We start from the raw sequence: 19,439 nt of genomic DNA on the forward strand, positions 1-19,439 counted from the left end.
CTGGACCAGATCTAGGGCACCTTTCCGGGTGAGGTCAGTTAGTGGGATGGTCAGGTCCGCAAACCGGGGGACAAACCTCCGGTAGTAGCCCACCAGCCCCAAGAACTGCCTCACCTCCTTTTTCGTCTTCGGAGTAGGGCAAACCGCAACTGCTGCGGTTTTATCTACCTGAGGCCGCACCTGGCCTTCCCCCAAGTGGTACCCCAGATACTGTACCTCCCTCCGGCCAACCGTTGTAAGCCTAGTTGTTATAGTGCACATCGTTAATGTTAATTAAGCAATATCACATGAGAGGGAATACTGTTTTTTAATTTGAGCACTGCTGTGATTTGGTTAAAGATAATCATAACATAACATTCTCATATAATATATTATACTGCTACTTTGCATTCTGCTATTCAGCATGTTACATGTTACTGTTACTGCTGAAAGAAGCTTCTCTAAGCTCAAACTCATTAAAACCTACCTGAGATTTACTATGATGCAAAAACGTCTCAGTGGACTTTCCATCATAAGCATAAATCATGTGGTCTCAAATCAGTTGTCATAAGATGATGTTGTAGATGACTTTTCTGCAAGAAAGACTAGGAGAGTAAGGCTCTAGCAGGTGGTGAGGTTGATGGTGTTAATCAGGAACCGGTACCAAAAAATACCGATACTCAATGTGCATCTCGAGTTTGGAATACCTTTAAGGTTTTCCATTTAATTTGTTCTGTAATTTCATTTAACATATTGCTATGTTAAAAAAGTAAATCTTTTCCAATCAATGTTTAATTTTTTATTTATATTTCAGACTTAGTAGACAAAGAGTTTGCATGTCCTCCTAACTGATCTTTTTTGTAACACGGTTAATGAATGAAGTGTACTTTTGTAATTATTTTCCCATATTTCTACACAGTAACTCAGATATGGTATCTCCAGTGAGCAGTAGAGAATACATAGTGATTTTTGGTCCAGAACAACCATCCATCTATCCATTTTCTACCGCTTGTTCCTTACGGGGTCATGGCGGTGCTGAGGCCTATCATATTTTGCTTTATTTATAATGGAAGTACTATATTTATGCCTGGATAATGCCTGTAAAATATATTGTCATAAATGACAATATATTTTACAGGCATTATCCCTGTCAATGTCTCAGCGAGGGGGTCACCGGGTCGCCCCCCAGGACCATATTAGTAGCCCTGCCTATTCTAAAAATAGCACACTCCCCATTGTAATGGGCCAGAAATTTTATTTTATTGTGTTGCTATTAGTCTGAATCACACATGCTTTGACGTATAGTTGAGAATGAAAATATTGAAACAAATCAAATCAAATAAAATATTGTAATATATAAATGAACGGATAAACTGACTCTTGTTCTTGTGTGTACATGACAAAACCTCAGCAGTCAACAAGATTCTTCATCGTCTCCTGATCAGAAGTTCCAAGTCACCTTGGGAACCTCGCTGAACGTCAATCAATCAATCAATGTTTACTTATATAGCCCTAAATCACTAGTGTCTCAAAGGGCTGCACAAACCACTACGATATCCTCGGTAGGCCCACATAAGGGCAAGGAAAACTCACACCGAGTGGGACGTCGGTGACAATGATGACTATGAGAACCTTGGAGAGGAGGAAAGCAATGGATGTCGAGCGGGTCTAACATGATACTGTGATATTTATCGCCCGATTGACTCACTGAAACACATGAGTGAGTTATAAGACACCATTAAATCAATGTTTATTGATATGGCCCTAAATCACAAGTGTCTCAAAGGGCTGCACAAGCCACAACGACATCCGCGGTACAGAGCCCACATAAGGGCAAGGAAAAACTCACCCCAGTGGGACGTCGATGTGAATGACTATGAGAAACCTTGGAGAGGACCGCATATGTGGCCAATCCCCCCCTCTAGGGGAGGCCGAAAGAAATGGATGTCAAGTGGGTCTAACACAATAGTGAGAGTCCAGTCCATAGTGGATCCAACATAATAGTGAGAGTCCCGTCCATAGTGGATCTAACATAATAGTGAGATTCCGGTCCATACTGGGGCCAGCAGGAGACCATCCCAAGCGGAGACGGGTCACAAGCTCAGAGATGGCGTGGTGCAGTGGGAGAGTGGCCGTGCGCAACCCGAGCGTCCCTGGTTCAATTCCCACCTAGTACCAACCTCGTCACGTCCGTTGTGTCCTGAGCAAGACACTTCACATCAGTGTGTGAATGTGTGTGTGAATGGGTAAATGTGGAAGTAGTGTCAAAGCGCTTTGAGTACCTTGAAGGTAGAAAAGCGCTATACAAGTACAAACCATTTATTTATTTAATAGATGTCCCCAGCCGATGCACAGGCAAGCGGTCCACCCCGTGTCCCAACTCTGGACAGCCAGCACTTCATACCTGGCCACCGGACCTGTGACTCCCCTGCCCTCTGAGAATCACTAATAAGCCACAGTTCTTTGAACGCAGATTTCTTGCCGGGACATATGGTACAAAACAATCAGCAAGATAGGCTGGAGCTAGACCGTGTAGTATTTTATACGTAATTAGTAAAACCTTAAAGTCACATCTTTAGCGCACAGGAAGCCAGTGCAGGTGAGCCAGTACAGGCGTAATATGATCAAACTTTCTTGTTCTTGTCAAAAGTCTAGCAGCCACATTTTGTACCAACTGTAATTGTTTAATGCTAGACATAGGGGGACCTGAAAATAATACGTTACAGTAATCGAGACGTAACAAACGCATGAATAATGAGCTCAGCGTCGCTAGTGGAAAACATGGAACACATTTTTGCGATATTACGGCAATGAAAGAAGGCCGTTTTTGTAACACCCTTAATGTGTGACTCAAAAAAGAGAGTGGGGTTAAATATAATATCAAGATTATTTACCAAATCGCCATGTGTAATTGTTTGGTTGTCAAATGTTAAGATGGTATTATTAAATAGATGTCGGTGTCTAGCAGGACCGATAATCAGCATTTTCATTTTCTTGGCGTTAAGTTGCAAAAAGTTAGTGGACATCCTTTGTTTAATTTCATTAAAAGACACGCCTCCAGCTGACTACAATCCGGCGTGTTGGTCAGCTTTAAGGGCAATGAGAGTTGGGTGAAATCAGCATAACAGTGAAAGCTAACATCGTATTTGCGTATGATGTCACCCAGCGGCAGCATGTAGATACTGAAGAGTGCAGGGCCAAGAACCGAACCCTCTGACATAGTCCGATGTCACATTGTTATGGGAGACGCACTGAATCCTGTCAGTAAGATAAGAGTTAAACCAAGACAAGGTTAAGTCCGACATACAAATATGTGTTTTGATACGCTCTAATAAAGTATTATGATCGACTGTATCGAAAGCAGCACTAAGATCAAGAAGCAGCAATATAGATGACGCATCAGAATCCATCGTTACCAATAGATCATTAGTCATTTTTGCGAGGGCTGTCTCCATAGAGTGATTTGGCCTGAAACCGGATTGAAAGGTTCACAGAGATTGTAAGACACTAAGTGTTCATATAGCTGTTCTGCAACAATTTTCTCGAGGATTTTTGAAATAAAGGGAAGGTGAAACACCAGTCGGTAGTATACCCTGAGGGAACTACTTTTTCTTGTTGACAGGTTCAACTTTAAAATGCTGCCTTCCGTACTCTCTTCTAAGCTGGTAGTTTATTATAACCCATTCCTAAAATTGCCAATATTTTAATAGAATTGTCAATTTTCTGAAGTCCCTGCAGTACACTGATAGCAAGGAAATACATATATTTCATGCTTGTATGTTTATTTCATGCTTGTATGTATGTTTAAAGAGGAGTCGCGTTATGTTCAACAGTGCCTGAAAGCAGCCGTCCTCAAGGCTGGCACTACGCATGTCATAATATCGTCATGCCTCAACTAAAACTTATATTGATTCATATTTAATAATACTTGTACAAACGTGATGCGACATAGTTAATGATTTTTTGAAATTGTCGATTCTATTATGTGCTGGATCATAGTTTATTTTGGGTTTTCATTCACTTGTGGTTTAAGTTCGGTTTCAGCACCCCTGTTTTGTGTTTCTTGGTTGTCTTAGGCGCTGACTGTTTTCTCCTGCCTCTGATTAGTGTTCCGGACGCTCGCCTATTGCCGGACACTAATCAGAGAACTATTTAGTCCTGGTTTTCCCCTCACTCAGTCTGGTGCTTTTGCTTGCTTTACGCAACTGTTACGTTAGTCCCTTGTGTTCTTTGAGCTAATCTTTGTTTCATGTGTTTTCACGTTAGGTATTCCGTTAGCTTTCCTTGTGCTAGACATACGCTCTCCTTGTGTTTGTTTGTTTGTCTGTGAATGATTTATTGGAATAAATCGTTTCCTTCCTGCAAGCTGTCTCCGGAGTTCCTGCTGCACCATCTCGGAAGAACAATTTGCGCATCACCATGCCTCCTCATCCACGTTCCTGTTACAGATACCTCATTAAAAAAAGAAATTAACACGAAATGTTGAAAAAGTGAGAAAATTTGAAAAACGTAGTTGCAGGTATTGATAGAAATAATGTTGCATGTTGATATTTCTTACCTCCTTGAATCACTTTTGATAGTTAATTTGAGGAATTGTGATTTTGGTCTGCACATAGATGCATATCATTATTCATTAATCATAAAGTATAATAAAAACTTTAAGCTGCACCTATCAATGGACGGGACCGTTTTGGCTGCTGCCCCCGCGATCCAAGCCCAGATAAGCGGTAGAAGATGGATGGAAAAAAAATTGTAATACACATGTGTATACACATGTGTTATACATCAGTCTCATAGTAATAACAGTTGTAAAGTGGCTTGGGCATTTTATAAGGACGCCTTGGTGCCGCCATTTTGAGACTCTAATGCATGGTGAATGTAATGCAGTTGTTGTATTGAAGTGGGAATAGCAAACTTCCTGTTGATTTTACTTGGGGGCGGTCAGTGTACTAAATATAGGTCTCAGTGAGACCTATATTGAAGTTTTTGTTTCATATGTGTATGACAGTCCTACAGTTTTGTCTGAACAGAAAGCCGCCATTTTGTGACAACAGCAACAGCACAATGGTTCTTTGCGGTCTCATAAAATCCAAACCAGGGTAGTAATTAAAACTTGTTTTTAAACTTTTAAACCGAATGGGTTCAATCTCTCTTCTGTGCTTATTTGAAGCCGAAACGACAAACGACCTCAGAGGAGATAATGTTTGAAAAAAAAGCGAAATTTTTTAACCAACTTTTGTATTGAAGTGGGAATAGAAAACTTAGTATTGATTTTAGCCGGGGGTTGTCAGTGGATGATATATAGGTCTAACTGTGACTTACGTAGTGGTTTTTGTTTCATATTTCTACGACATTCGTACTGGAAGTTACAGAAAGTCGTGTCTCTGTTTTCTTCCTAGGGGGCGCTACAGCGCAATTTTGAGTTTTGGGGTTTGGTTTTATAATTAGATCGCAATGTTCGCCAGTCCTGCTGGTGTGTCAAATTTGGTGAGTTTTGAAGCATGTTAAGGAAGTCAAGTTACAGCTCAAAAAGGCGGCTGTATAATAATAATAATAAAGAATAAAAATAAAGACAACTTCAGATTGTTTTCTTTGTCTTATTTTGGCCAAACATAGAACATACACATTCTGAAAATATTACAATAAAAGTTTATAAAAAAAAAATACCCAGTAGTGGTAAAGTTTAGATCAGTAGTACCCAAACTACGGCCCGCCAGCATCCAATATCCGGCCTGCAGGAAGTCTCAAGGTTTTTATTTTTATTTTTCCTTTGTAATTTATTTTCTACCGCTTGTTACGCTCGGGGTCTTCTAGCCGCTCAAGCAAATCATGTTGTCTAAAAATGCATTTTTAGTCAGTGACTTAGCATCATACTGGATATTTGTAAATCTGACTAGTGGGTCAGTGACTTAGCATCATACTGGATATTTTCAAATCTGACTAGTGGGTCAGTGACTTAGCATCATACTGGATATTTTCAAATCTGACTAGTGGGTCAGTGACTCAGCATCATACTGGATATTTGTAAATCTGACTAGTGGGTCAGTGAATTAGCATCATACTGTTTGTTTGTAAATCTGACTACTGGGTCAGTGACTTACAACCATACTGTATGTTTGTAAAACTGACTAGTGGGTCAGTGACTTAGCATCATACTGGATATTTGTAAATCTGACTAGTGGGTCAGTGACTTAGCATCATAATGTTTGTTTGTAAATGGTTGCAAAATACACAAGAACAGGTACCAACAGGTAAGAAAAGTTGATTTTCTACAATAAGTCCCATTTAAGGGTAATATTTTTAGGACCATTTATAATGGTCATCACTGAAAAAGCTGGGAAAAAAATCCCATTTGGGGAAAAAAGAAAAAACTTTGAGATGGGATGTACTACAATTCTTGTTCTTCATGTTAATTTAGTGGGATTCGAACGGTTTGGTCCACCAATGAGAGCTCAAAGAGTCAATGATGTCAGCTTAATGAGGGGAGGAATGAACATCCAGGAAGACAGAAATTAAGTCTATAAGAGAGCGGTTCAGACATAAATCTGTCAGAGTTCGAACTTCATATTTCTTTCGGATCATGGAGATGGACGACCAGGCAGAGTTGTGCTTTCCTCAACTCATCAACATCTCCTGCAGAAAACCCACAGTTAAAAGGTTTGAAGATGTTCTTTCAAGTGTTCTGCTGGCCATCATCTCCATCGTCACTGTGGTTCTCAACCTGCTGGTCATCGTCTCAATCTCCCATTTCAGGCAATTATTTTGTCATTTTCCTAATGCAGCGTGCTGCATGACTTTTATACGTTTTTTTATTTAATGTGTCCTATCTCATTTTCTGTGTGAACTGTGTTGAACTCTGTCTTTTTTAGTCCACTTAGAACAAATGTTGTCTTTATTATTCCTTGATTGTCTCCAGGCAGCTCCACACTCCCACCAACTTCCTTCTCCTCTCTCTGGCTGTCTCCGACTTTCTGGTGGGCCTCCTATTGATACCTGGACAAATTATCCTCCAAACACCCTGTTGGACTCTTGGTGATGTCCTGTGCTTTTTGTATAACTATGTGTCCTATTTCATGACGTCTGCCTCAGTCATAAACATGGTGCTGATATCAGTGGATCGCTATGTTGCTATTTGTGATCCTCTGCATTACAACACCAAAGTCACTGTAAAAAAAGTTCAACTTTGCATAGGTCTCTGCTGGTTCTTTGTTCTCCTCTATTGCAGCATCCTATTCTGGGATCAATTGGCTCATCCTGGAAAGTATCAATCCTGCTATGGAGAGTGTGCTGCTGTTTTTGACTTCACTACAGGAATGTTTGATCTTGTCGTGAACTTCATCCTTCCTCTCAACATCATTGTCATTCTGTACATGAAAGTATTTATGGTTGCTCTGTCTCAGGCCCGAGCCATGCGTTCTAATGTTACATCAGTCAAACCACAGCATGCAGTCACTGTAAGAGCAAAGAAATCTGAGTTAAAGGCAGCGAGGACTCTTGGTGTCCTTGTCCTTATCTTCCTCATGTGTTTCTGTCCATTTTACATTGTAGCTCTTGCAGGTGTCTCTAGTGGTTCATATCTAACGTTTGTGGTTAATTTGTTTTATTTCAACTCCTTTTTAAACCCTGTGGTGTATGCCTTGTTTTATTCTTGGTTCAGAAGAGCCATAAGACACATCATCACCCTGCAGATACTGCAGCCTGGCTCGTGGGGGGACAACATTCTGTAAATGAAAAGGTCATATTCATTTTCGGGCAGCACGGTGAAACAGGGGTTAGTGCATATGCCTCACAATACGAAGGTCCTGAGTAGTCCTGAGTTCAATCCCGGTCTCGGGATCTTTCTGTGTGGAGTTTGCAGGTTCTCCCCGTGACTGTGTGGGTTCCATGCGGGTACTCCGGCTTCCTCCCACCTCTAAAAATATGCATAGGTTGATTGGCAACACTAAATTGGCCCTAGTGTGTGAATGTGAGTGTGAATGTTGTCTGTCTAACTGTGTTGGCCCTGTGATGAGATAGCGACTTGTCCAGGGTGTACGCCGCCTTCCACCCGAATGCAGCTGAGATAGGCACCAGCGCCCACCCCGGCAACACCAAAGGGAATAAGCGGTGAAAATGGATGGATGGGATGGATGGATATTCATTATTAGGCAGCACGGTGTGCCTCACAATACAAAGGTCCTGGGTTCGATCCTGGGCTCGGAATCTTTCTGTGTGGAGTTTGCATGTTCCCCCTGACTGCATGGCTTTCCTCCGGGTATTCCAGCTTCCTCCCACCTCCAAAGACATGCACTTGGGTATCGATTAATTGGCAACACTAAATTGGCCCTAATGTGTGAGTGTGAGTGTGAATGTTGTCTTTCTATCCGTGTTGGCCGTGCGATGGATAAGGTCACGACTTGTCCAGGGTGTGCAGCTGGGATAGGCTCCAGAAAATGTAAGGGACAAGCAGTAGAAAATGGATGGATGGATATTCATTTTCAGTACATGAATCTAGTAGTTTAGTGTGGTTTGGCAGTACAATTTCTAAACTGTAGATGTATATATTAATGACTTTGCTGTATTTACACCCAATTAAGTGCTGAATGATTTATACACTGGTCACATTTAGAGTTGAAGTGAATTTTATTTGATGAATCTTTTCGCTGTAAATGACAAAATAGACTGTTGAATCTGTGATAAATATATTCAGGAAAAACATACTTTGATTTGTAAAAAGTTTTTAGATCTGGGCTGAATTTTGCTGACAATATGTTGACCTAAAAATTATTGCCAAAAAAGTATGTTGTTGTCAATAGTATTTTGGAACCAAGTTAACCACTTTAGTTATGATAATACTTAATATTAATGCAGTTGTTCACTGTCAAATGCAATATATTAGTAGTTCTTGTTGATTTTAACATTCAAATTGAAATGTAAACATTTACATCTCCAAGTTAAATAAAACAAACTAACAATTAAAATACAATATCTTCTGTAGAAATTTTTTTGCACCTGAATAAAAATCACAGCCAAAAACAATAAAATAGTTTCTGTCTCTGTTAAGGGTGTTGGTGGGGGACCCTCATACTACACTGTACAGAACAAAATAAAATGGCTCAATAAAGTATTGACAAACAAGGTTGCACTTTAATATCGAACATGTAGGGACAGTTACTGTACTTTACTTAACTCACAATCAAGTTCGGACCTTTGTAAACAAAAGTGCAGAGTGATAATTTCGGAATAGCAGTGTCAGTATACGCAGATGTATAAACAGCTCATATGTAAACAAAACTAAAGTCTGGCTGATTCTGAGCGAGGAAGGCCAGCATAACATGACAAATTTCTGTCAAACGTTTGCGAGTTTTTCAGAATGCTAATTTTTCTTCATTGAATTTAAAATACTGTATTTTGACAATTTTTTTTTTTTTCAAACACACATTTTTTATGAGATGTATATTGTTTGTATTTTATTGATATGAAACCCTTACCGATATTCCTTATTGATACCGTATTTATCGGTACCCTTGTCAGTACTATAGGTAGTTTGTGGAAATGTAGATGAAAAAATATTCATTTTAATTTCAATTTATGTTAGAACACAAGGTTGAACATCTCCAACATGATGTAATATAACGTCTCAGAGCAGGGAAGTCCTTTATCAACACCTACTTTTTTAAAGTTTTAAATAAGTCAACTATGTTTGCAGACCAAGGTCAAATACAGTTATATCATCTACTTGTAAAAAACACATAGATCTTTCACTGTGCTTTTATTCCTTACAATTACATTCAGCTGGAAATATATTTATCAAATATATCATATAAATCAACACAGTCAATTAGTATATTGTGTGAGTATGCATTTAGTAACAATATGAATTGTTACTTGTGTTCATTTTGTACACGGACGTATTTGAATGACTGACCGGAAGACATGAGGTTGACAGCTAACGATCCATGTTTGTGTGTACTACAATTATAAGAAGACTCAGTGAGTCAAGAGACAGAACGACCTGAAACACATTTAAGCAAGATGTGTTTTATTGACACAAATGAGTGACGTCAGACAGCAACCAGAGACCTGTCAGTCACAGTGGATGCATATTGTTTCACAGCAACTTTATGGATGCTTATATTACCTCACCTTTTTCACTTTTGGAGTGGATTAATAATGGCCTGTGGATTAATGGATCGTTAGGAGGTCGTGACTCACTTCAAACTGTCACTGCTTGCGTGACTTTGAGGAACTTTTGTTATTTTGCAAACTTTTGTTTGGTGTTGCTCCCTTATTTGTCATTATTCAAAGCTGATATTATTGTGTAGCAGTGGCAGCTGAAGTGAATGTAACAGCGTGTCATAATTATGTCAGTCAGCTGGATAAAAAAATATCGATAGCAGTATCATTAGTCCAGAATCTTCACCGATGGACCAAGCTAATCAGGAACCGGTACCAAAAAATACCGGTACTCAATATTCACCTCGAGTTTGGAGTACCTTTAAGGTTTTCCATTTAATGTGTTCTGTAATTTAATTTAACATATTGCTATGTTAAAAAAGTAAACATTTTCTAATAAATGTTACATTTTTTTCTTTATATTTCGGATTTAGTAGACAAAGAGTTTGCATGTCCTCCTAACTGACTTTTTGTAACACGGTTAATGAATGAAGTGTACTTTTGTAATTATTTTCCCATATTTCTACACAGTAACTCAGATATGGTATATCCAGTGAGCAGTAGAGAATACATAGTGATTTTTGGTCCAGAACAACCATCCATTTTCTACCGCTTGTTCCTTACGGTGCTGAGGCCTATCATATTTTGCTTTATTTATAATGGAAGTACTGTATTTATGCCTGGATAATGCCTGTAAAATATATTGTCATTTACCCTGTCAATGTCACAGCGAGGGGTCACCGGGTCGCCGCCCAGGACCATATTAGTCACCCTGCCTATTCTAAAAATAGCACACTCCCCATTGTAATGCGCCAGAAATGTTATTTTATTGTGTTGCTATTAGTCTGAATCACACGTGCTTTGACGTATATTTGAGAATGAAAATATTGAAACAAATCAAATAAAATAAAATATTGTAATATATAAATGAACGGATAAACTGACTCTTGTTCTTGTGTGTACATGACAAAACCTCAGCAGTCAACAAGACTCCTCATCGTCTCCTGATCAGAAGTTCCAAGTCACCTTGGGAACCTCGCTGAACATGATATTTATCGCCCGATTGACTCACTGAAACACATAAGTGAGTTATAAGACACCATTAAATCAATCAAACAATCTATGTTTATTTATATCGCCCTAAATCACAAGTGTCTCAAAGGGCTGCACAAGCCACAACGACATCAGCAGTACAGAGCCCTCATCAGGGCAAGGAAAAAACTCACCCCAGTGGGAGGTCGATGTGAATGACTATGAGAAACCTTGTACTCCCCCCCCCCCCCCCCCCCCCCCTCTAGGGGAGACCAAAAGCAATGGACGTCAAGTGGGTCTAACACAATAGTGAGAGTCCAGTCCATAGTGGATCCAACATAATAGTGAGAGTCCCGTCCATAGTGGATCTAACATAATAGTGAGATTTCAGTCCATACTGGGGCCAGCAGGAGACCATCCCAAGCGGAGACGGGTCAGCAGCTTAGAGATGTCCCCAGCCGATGCACAGGCAAGCGGTCCACCCCGTGTCCCAACTCTGGACAGCCAGCACTTCATACCTGGCCACCGGACCTGTGTCCCCCCTGCCCCCCCTCCACAAGGGAGAGGGGGGCAGAGGAGAAAAGAAAAAAAAGGCAGATCAACTGGTCTAAAAAGGGGGTATATTTAAAGGCTAGAGTATACAAATGAGTTTTAAATGCTTCTACTGAGGTAGCACCTCTAACTGTTATAGGGAGTGCATTCCAGAGTACTGGAGCCCGATTAGAAAACGCTATGTAGCCCGCAGACTTTTTTTGGGCTCTGGGAATCACTAATAAGCCACAGTTCTTTGAACGCAGATTTCTTGCCGGGACATATGGTACAAAACAATCAGCAAGATAGGCTGGAGCTAGACCGTGTAGTATTTTATACGTAAGTAATAAAACCTTAAAGTCACATCTTAAGCGCACAGGAAGCCAGTGCAGGTGAGTCAGTATAGGCGTAATATGATCAGACTTTTTGTTCTTCTCAAAAGTCTAACAGCCACATTTTGTACCAACTGTAATCGTTTAATGCTAGACATAGGGAGACCCAAAAATAATACATTACAGTAATCGAGACGTTACATAACGAACGCATGAATAAGGAGCTTAGCGTCGCTAGTGGAAAACATGGAACACATTTTAGCGATATTACGGAGATGAAAGATTAATGTGTGACTCAAACAAGAGAGTTGGGTGGAGGATAATACCCAGATTCTTTACCAAGTCGCCTTGTGTAATTGTCCATCCATCCATCCATCATCTTCCGCTTATCCGAGGTCGGGTCGCGGGTGCAGCAGCCTAAGCAGGGAAGCCCAGACTTCCCTCTCTCCAGCCACTTCGTCTACCTCTTCCCGGGGGATCCCGAGGCGTTCCCAGGCCAGCCGGGAGACATAGTCTTCCCAACGTGTCCTGGGTCTTCCCCGTGGCCTCCTACCGGCTGGACGTGCCCTAAACACCTCCCTAGGGAGGCGTTCGGGTGGCAATTGTGTAATTGTTTGGTTGTCAAATATTAAGGTGGTATTATTAAATAGGTGTCGGTGTCTAGCAGGACCGATAATCAGCATTTTCGTTTTCTTGGCGTTAAGTTTCAAAAAGTTAGTGGACATCCATTGTTTAATTTAATTAAAAGTAGGGCTGGGCAACGTTTAAAAATTTTAATCAAAGTTAATCGCACTATTTGTCCGATTAATCTCGATTAACTGCATTTTATACGCAAAGCCCAATAATGAATTCAAAAGTAGTGTGTAGTGCACCTTTATTGGAATATTCTCCCACATGAACAAAAGCGCCAAAAAATTTGTTGTGCAAACACAATTTAAATCAGTCCTTGTTAAACAGTAGCAGTTAAATAGCATATTTTATGAAAATCAACTCAAAAAATGTAAATACAAACATTTAAGCTTATTGCCACTGCCAGGGTATTTAAGTTATCCTGTTTGTTATGGAAGATAAATATAATCTACTTACAAATCTCTGAGCCACAATCATAACATCTGAACAGGCAATTTCTGAGGTAACAGCAGAAACATTTTTTTTTATCAGGGATTTTATGTTTAAAAAACCTATATTATAGGTAGTGGGCTGTTTTAGGGAATTTTTGATCAAATTATCCGTAGTAGCAATATTAATAATGTTGTGTTTATTCTGCGTAGTGCACTTAGAATAATTACGACCATATCTAGGAATTGATGGGAATTTTCCGATTGTTTGCTTGGTGCTTTGATAAACTGAACGCATCATATACATGGTACAATATTGTGACGTTATGAGCCAGGGGAAAAAAGAACTACCCTACCCATCATGCAACAGGAGTGACGAGCATGCGCGGTAGCCCGGTATAGGTTGTGTCGCCATGACGGCATCTTGTATGTTGTGATATGCACGCTCTGAAAGTAAACGTTAAGAACTCAGCCAACACTCCTCGTCTGCATTATTCATAAATAGACAGACAACGCATATTCTCCGCTGCTTCACAGACCGCTGGATGTAGCCGGTAAAGTATTCCCATGCTAGCTACCCGGTCTAGCAAGCACGTTTCATTCAGTCCAAAACGGCCCGATCTATCCACATTCAGAATTGTCTGGCGGTCGTAAATGATCCCGGAGTGACCACGCTGTAAGCCAGCCATGAAATTTGCAGAATTGTCCGGTATTTTTGCCAAATGTTCCATCTTTACCAAGAGCCCCTCGAAGCCGAAGCTTATCCGGGCGACGCCATCTTGTTAAGAAAAGGCGTTAACAAAATAAAAGCATGTAAATAACATACGCAAATGTGCGATAAAATAATTGTCGGCGTTAATAGATTGATGAGTTAACTCGTAATTAACGCACTAATTTGCCCACCCCTAATTAAAAGACATGCCTCCTGGTGACTACAATCCGGCGCGTTGGTCAGTTTTAGGGCCATATAGAGTTGGGTGGCATCAGCATAACAGTGAAAGCTAACACCATATTTGCGTATGATGTCGCCTAGCGCCAGTATGTAAGTACTACAGAGTGCAGGGCCAAGAACCGAACCCTGTGACATAGTCCGATGTCACATTGTTATGGGAGACGCACTGCATCCTGTCAGTAAGATAAGAGTTAAACCAAGACAAGGTTAAGTCTGACATACCAATACGTGTTTTGATACGCTCTAATAAAGTACTGTATCGAAAGCAGCACTAGGATCAAGAAGCAGCAACATTGTGACGTTTAGTTGGTATTGTGGTGATGCGGTTGCGTTCTCTCAATGATGCAGTCGGATAAGACACAGCATAAAGGTAAGAAATTATTTATTTATACTAAAGAACAAACTAAGAACAGAAATACTTGCACATAGGCACCAACAACAAAACCAACGGAACTAGCATGTGAGCTTGAAAGAACTAAGGACGCTAGCATGTGAGCTAGGGAAATAAACACAACGGAGGAATAGCGTGGAAGCTAACAAGTTCAACAAGCGGGGGTAGCCACGTCACCTGTTGCATCAAAAAGCAAATTACACTGCGAGACCGAAAGGCAAACCAAGGCACGCTTAAATAGGGAGGATAATCAAAAAGCAGGTGCACGTGATAAACACAAGGCAGGTGACACAAATGGGTAACTATGGAAATGGAACAAAACAGAAAGTGCCACCAGGAACTGAGCATGACCAATACTAGACAGAATGTGATAAACAGAACAAAACCAGAATATGCCATGATCCGAGTATGGGATCATGACATAAGCCCCCCCTCAAGGAACAGATACCAGATGTCCCAAAAACTCTAGCATGAACCCCCCCCCCACACACACAAACACAGAAAAAGTCCAAACATGACGGGAGGGTGGAGGGAGGACACAGCGGAGGGTCGCCAGGTCGCACGTCCCCGAATCCACCGAGGACAAGTCAGGCGGCGGCAGCAAATGTCCTGAAGGGCGACCCCGCAGAGGCCACATCCGTGGCCGACTCACAGGAGGAGGCGCCCAGCGAGGAGGACGACCTCGTAGAGGCCATACCCGTGGCCGTCGTCACGGCAGGCTTGGAAGCTGTAGACGAAGGTGCGGGGACTGCAACCAAATCAGGCCGGAGTGCAGCAGGCGAAGACGGTGCGGTTGCTGTAGCTGAAGAAGGTGGCGTCGTTGTCGTCGTGGAGACAGGCGGCGTCATCGTGGAGACAGGCGGCGTCGTCGAGGAGACAGGCGGCGTCGTCGAGGAAACAGGCACTGGTATCAGCCGCGTTGCTGGCACTGGTATCAGCCGCGGTGCAGGCACTGGTATCAGCTGCGGTGCTGGCACTGGTATCAGCCGCGGTGCTGGCAGTGGTACCCGCCGGGGTGCTGGCACTGGTATCAGCCGCGGTGCTGGCACTGGTATCAGCCGCGGTGCTGGCACTGGTATCAGCCGCAGTGCAGGCACTGGTGCTGATGCCAGCCGAGGAGTAGGTACTGGAGTGGAATACAGCACTGAGTCCGGTGCTGGAGTGGGATCCAGCACAGTGTCTGGTGCTGGAATGGGATCCAGCCCAGAGTCCGGTGCTGGAGAGGAATCCAGCAAAAAGTCAGGTGCTGGAGTGGGATCCAGACCTGGACTAGGACAATGACACAGACTTAAACTAAGACTATGACCAGGACTAGGACAAAGGCTAAGACTGTGACTAAGACTAAGACTATGACTATTTACTGGGACTATGACTAGGACTAGAATTGGGACTATGACTAAGACAAGGACCAGGACTAAGAATAGGACTGTGACTATGACTAGGACTAAGACTAAGACACGGACCAGGACTCGAACTATGGCTAGGACTAGGACTATGACGGTGACTGTGGCTGTGACTATGGCTTGGGCTAGGACTTGGGCTAGGGCTAGGGCTTAGACTAGGGCTAGGGCTTGGACTAGGGCTAAGGTTAGGGTTAGGGCTAGGGCTAGCTACAGGTGCAGCTAGCCGTGGTGCCGGTGGAGGCGGCCTAGGAGGAGGTAGTGGTTTGGCAGGCCGGAATACCGGTGGAGGAGGACGCACCGGAGGTTGAGGCTTGGCTGAGCGCAGCTGTGCTACCTCCGTAGCATAGCTACCAGCACTAGCCCCCCCAACACCTCAAAAAGCGGATGCCAGACGCGTTCCCCGTGGTCTGAATATGCCTCTAGGGGTGGGTGGAGGGAGGTACGGGAAGAGAAAGACTGGGTGGGATAAAAAGTAATCTGGGGCGGGGCCCAGGTCACAGGTGGCGGGGTCTTAGAAAACATAGACTGATATTGGGACTGAAAACAAATGTTCTTTAGAAGCGTGATAGCTTCACTTACGTCCCCTGTGGACGACTGAGGGAGTGCATGTTTTAAAAAAATTCCTCATCTCCACTATCCTCAGGAGACATCGGAGGAGTGACGTCACGGCTGGAGTAACTGTGACTGACAGGCCAGCCGGTCGAGTCAAAGGAAGGACAAAAAAAGGATTACCAGACATGTAGGGTGAGTCCTGGACGGGTTGGAAATGGCTGTGTCCCAGAGAGAGTGATGGCGGGGTTAGCGTGTCTCCTTCGCGAGGCGAAGCCTTCCTCTGTGGCTTCCGCCTTCGCTGACGCGTGTGAGCAGGGCGAGACGGGACGTCGCTGGACCGAGTGGACTCTATCGGGGCTTGGAGACCTCCAGGACCCCAGATCATCTCCGGCGTGCAGCGAAATGTCCCAGCCTCCATTGCTTTGGCTATTTTCCCCGTAAGCGCACCAAATGTTTCTATTTCCGATGCTAGACAACGTCTCTGTGCTCGCAGTGTATTGTGACATTTAGTTGGCATTGTGGTGATGCGGTTGCGTTATCTTAATGATGCAGTCGGATAAGACACAGCGTAAAGGTAAGAAATTATTTATTTATACTAAAGAACAGATTAAGAACAGAAATACTTGCACAAAGGCACTAACAACAAAACCAACAGAACTAGCATGTGAGCGAGAAAGAACTAAGGACGCTAGCATGTGAGCTAGGGAAATAAACACAACGGAGGAATAGCGTGGAAGCTAACAAGTTCAAAAAGTACTTTACCACAAGCGGGAGTAGCGACGTCACCTGTTGCATCAAAAAGCAAATTACACTGCGAGACCGAAAGGCAAACCAAGGCAGGCTTAAATAGGGAGGATAATCAAAAAGCAGGTGCGTGTGAGAAACACAAGGCAGGCGACACAAATGGGTAACTATGGAAACGGAACAAAATAGGAAGTGCCACCAGGAACTGAGCATGACCAATACTAGACAGAATGTGATAAACAGAACAAAACCAGAATATGCCATGATCCGAGTAGCGGATCATGACAAACATAGATGACGCATCAGAATCCATCGTTAGCAATAGATCATTAGTCATTTTTGCGAGGGCTGTCTCCATACAGTGATTTGCCCTGAAACCGGATTGAAAGGGTTCACAGAGATTGTAAGACGCTAAGTGTTCATTTCGCTGCTGTGCAACAATTTTTTGGAGGATTTTCTAAATAAAGGGAAGGTGAGACACCGGTCGGTATTTTACCATGAGGTCAGGACACTTGTGGGGGAAGGGAACTACTTTTTCTTGTTGACAGGTTAAATTTTAAAATGCTGCGTTCACTACTCTCGCCTAAGCTGGTTTATTATAACTCATTCCTAAAATTGCCAATATTTTAATAGAATTGTCCATTATTTGAAATCCCTGAAGTACACCGATGGCAAGGAAATACTTATATTTCATGCTTGTATGTTTAAAGAGGAGGCGCGTTATGTTCAACAGTGCCTGAAAGCAGCCGTCCTCAAGGCTGGCACTACGCATGTCATAATATCGTCATGCCTCAACTAAAACTTATATTGATTCATATTTAATAATACTTGTACAAACGTGATGCGACATAGTTAATGATTTTTTTAAATTGTCGATTTTATTATGTGCTGGATCATAGTTGATTTTGGGTTTTCATTCACTTGTGGTTTAAGTTCGGTTTCAGCACCCCTGTTTTGTGTTTCTTGGTTGTCATGGGCGCTGACTGTTTTCTTCTGCCTCTGATTAGTGTTCCGGACGCCCACCTATTGCCGGACACTAATCAGAGAACTATTTAGTCCTGGTTTTCCCCTCACTCAGTCTGGTGCTTTTACATTAGTCCCAAGTGTTCCTTGGGCTAAGCTTTGTTTTATGTGTTTTCACGTTAGGTATTCCGTTAGCTTTCCTTGTGCTAGACAAACGCTCTGCTTGCTTTTTTTTTTTGTCTTGTCCGTAAATTATTTATTGGAATGAATCATTTCCTACCAGCACGCTGTCCCCGAGTTACTGCTGCATCATCTCGGGAGAACAATTTTCGCATCACCATGCATCCTCATCCTCGTTCCCGTTGCAGATTCCTTATTAAAAAAAAACACGAAATGTTGATAAAGTGAGATAATTTGAAAAACCTAATTGCAGGTATTAATAGAAATAGTGTTGCATGTTGGTATTTCTTACCTCCTTGAATCACTTTTGATAGTTAATTTGAGGAATTGTGATCCTAGTAGATACATATCATTATTCATTAATTTCATTATTTAATAAAACTAAATAAACTGAGCAAATTTTTTATTTAAGAACTGTTAGCCCTTGATATTGCTCGGTACCCGTAACATAGCCCTTGGCATTCAATAGGTTGGTGATGTTGCGAGCCACTTCCCGGATCACATCTTTTGTCTGTTTTTTGAGTCATTTTTGGTTTTTTGATTGTTTGGACTCTTCCAGTGCTAAATTTGTGTGTGCACTTCCTGTTTTTGGCTACCATGGTTTCTGATTTGTCCCAGCTGCTATACTTTTTACGCACACCTGATGGCAATTGTTACATTAGTATTTAAGCCTGCATTCTTCCTCAGTTCGTCCTTAGTTCATCACTTGCAATATGCAACATTCACGTTTTGGTTTATCTAAGTCCTTGTTTGTTCGCTAAGACCCGTCTTAGCTTTCGGGCGCTCGGTACGCTCTTCATGGACTGTTTGGACTCCCTGCTAATTTTAGCATTAGCTTCCCGTGCGTAGGCACGCCGTTTCTTTTCTGTTTTGTACAAGTGTTCGTTCACCTTTTTGTATATTAAAATCAGGTCTTACCTGCTATCCTTTCTGTCTGGTCTTTTTGTATATTAAAATCAGCTCTTACCTGCTATCCTTACTGTCTGGTCCTGCTGCATCTGGTGGTGACACCTTCGCGCATCAATATGCGTTCCAAACGTGACAGGACGAACCAAGCATCTCGTCACCTCGCATGGGACCGCCTGGAGCCATTGCCTTGTCAAACCGCGCTGTTCTCGACGACTCCTTCCGCGGACAGCGGCACATCCACTCCAGCCCAGTTTTCCC

General features: G+C 42.2%; 1 protein-coding gene across 1 annotated transcript; it reads left to right on the forward strand.

Moving 5' to 3' along the window:
- Window positions 1–6,559: 6,559 nt before the first annotated feature.
- LOC133564918 (trace amine-associated receptor 1-like) lies at window positions 6,560–7,706 on the forward strand. The gene is made up of 2 exons (XM_061919447.1): window positions 6,560–6,732; window positions 6,896–7,706. Exons 1-2 carry the CDS (start codon window positions 6,560–6,562, stop codon window positions 7,704–7,706), a joined length of 984 nt encoding a protein of 327 aa, XP_061775431.1.
- Window positions 7,707–19,439: the final 11,733 nt, after the last annotated feature.

Source organism: Nerophis ophidion, linkage group LG13 (genome assembly GCF_033978795.1).
Source record: "Nerophis ophidion isolate RoL-2023_Sa linkage group LG13, RoL_Noph_v1.0, whole genome shotgun sequence".
Lineage (NCBI taxonomy): Eukaryota > Metazoa > Chordata > Actinopteri > Syngnathiformes > Syngnathidae > Nerophis > Nerophis ophidion.

Excerpts from the sequence above, each read along its gene's own strand:
- LOC133564918 (XM_061919447.1), top strand. The coding sequence starts at position 6,560 with ATGGAGATGGACGACCAGGCAGAGTTGTGCTTTCCTCAACTCATCAAC. Across the intron at positions 6,733-6,895 it reads GTCTCAATCTCCCATTTCAG|GCAGCTCCACACTCCCACCA; the intron begins GCAATTATTTTG and ends GATTGTCTCCAG.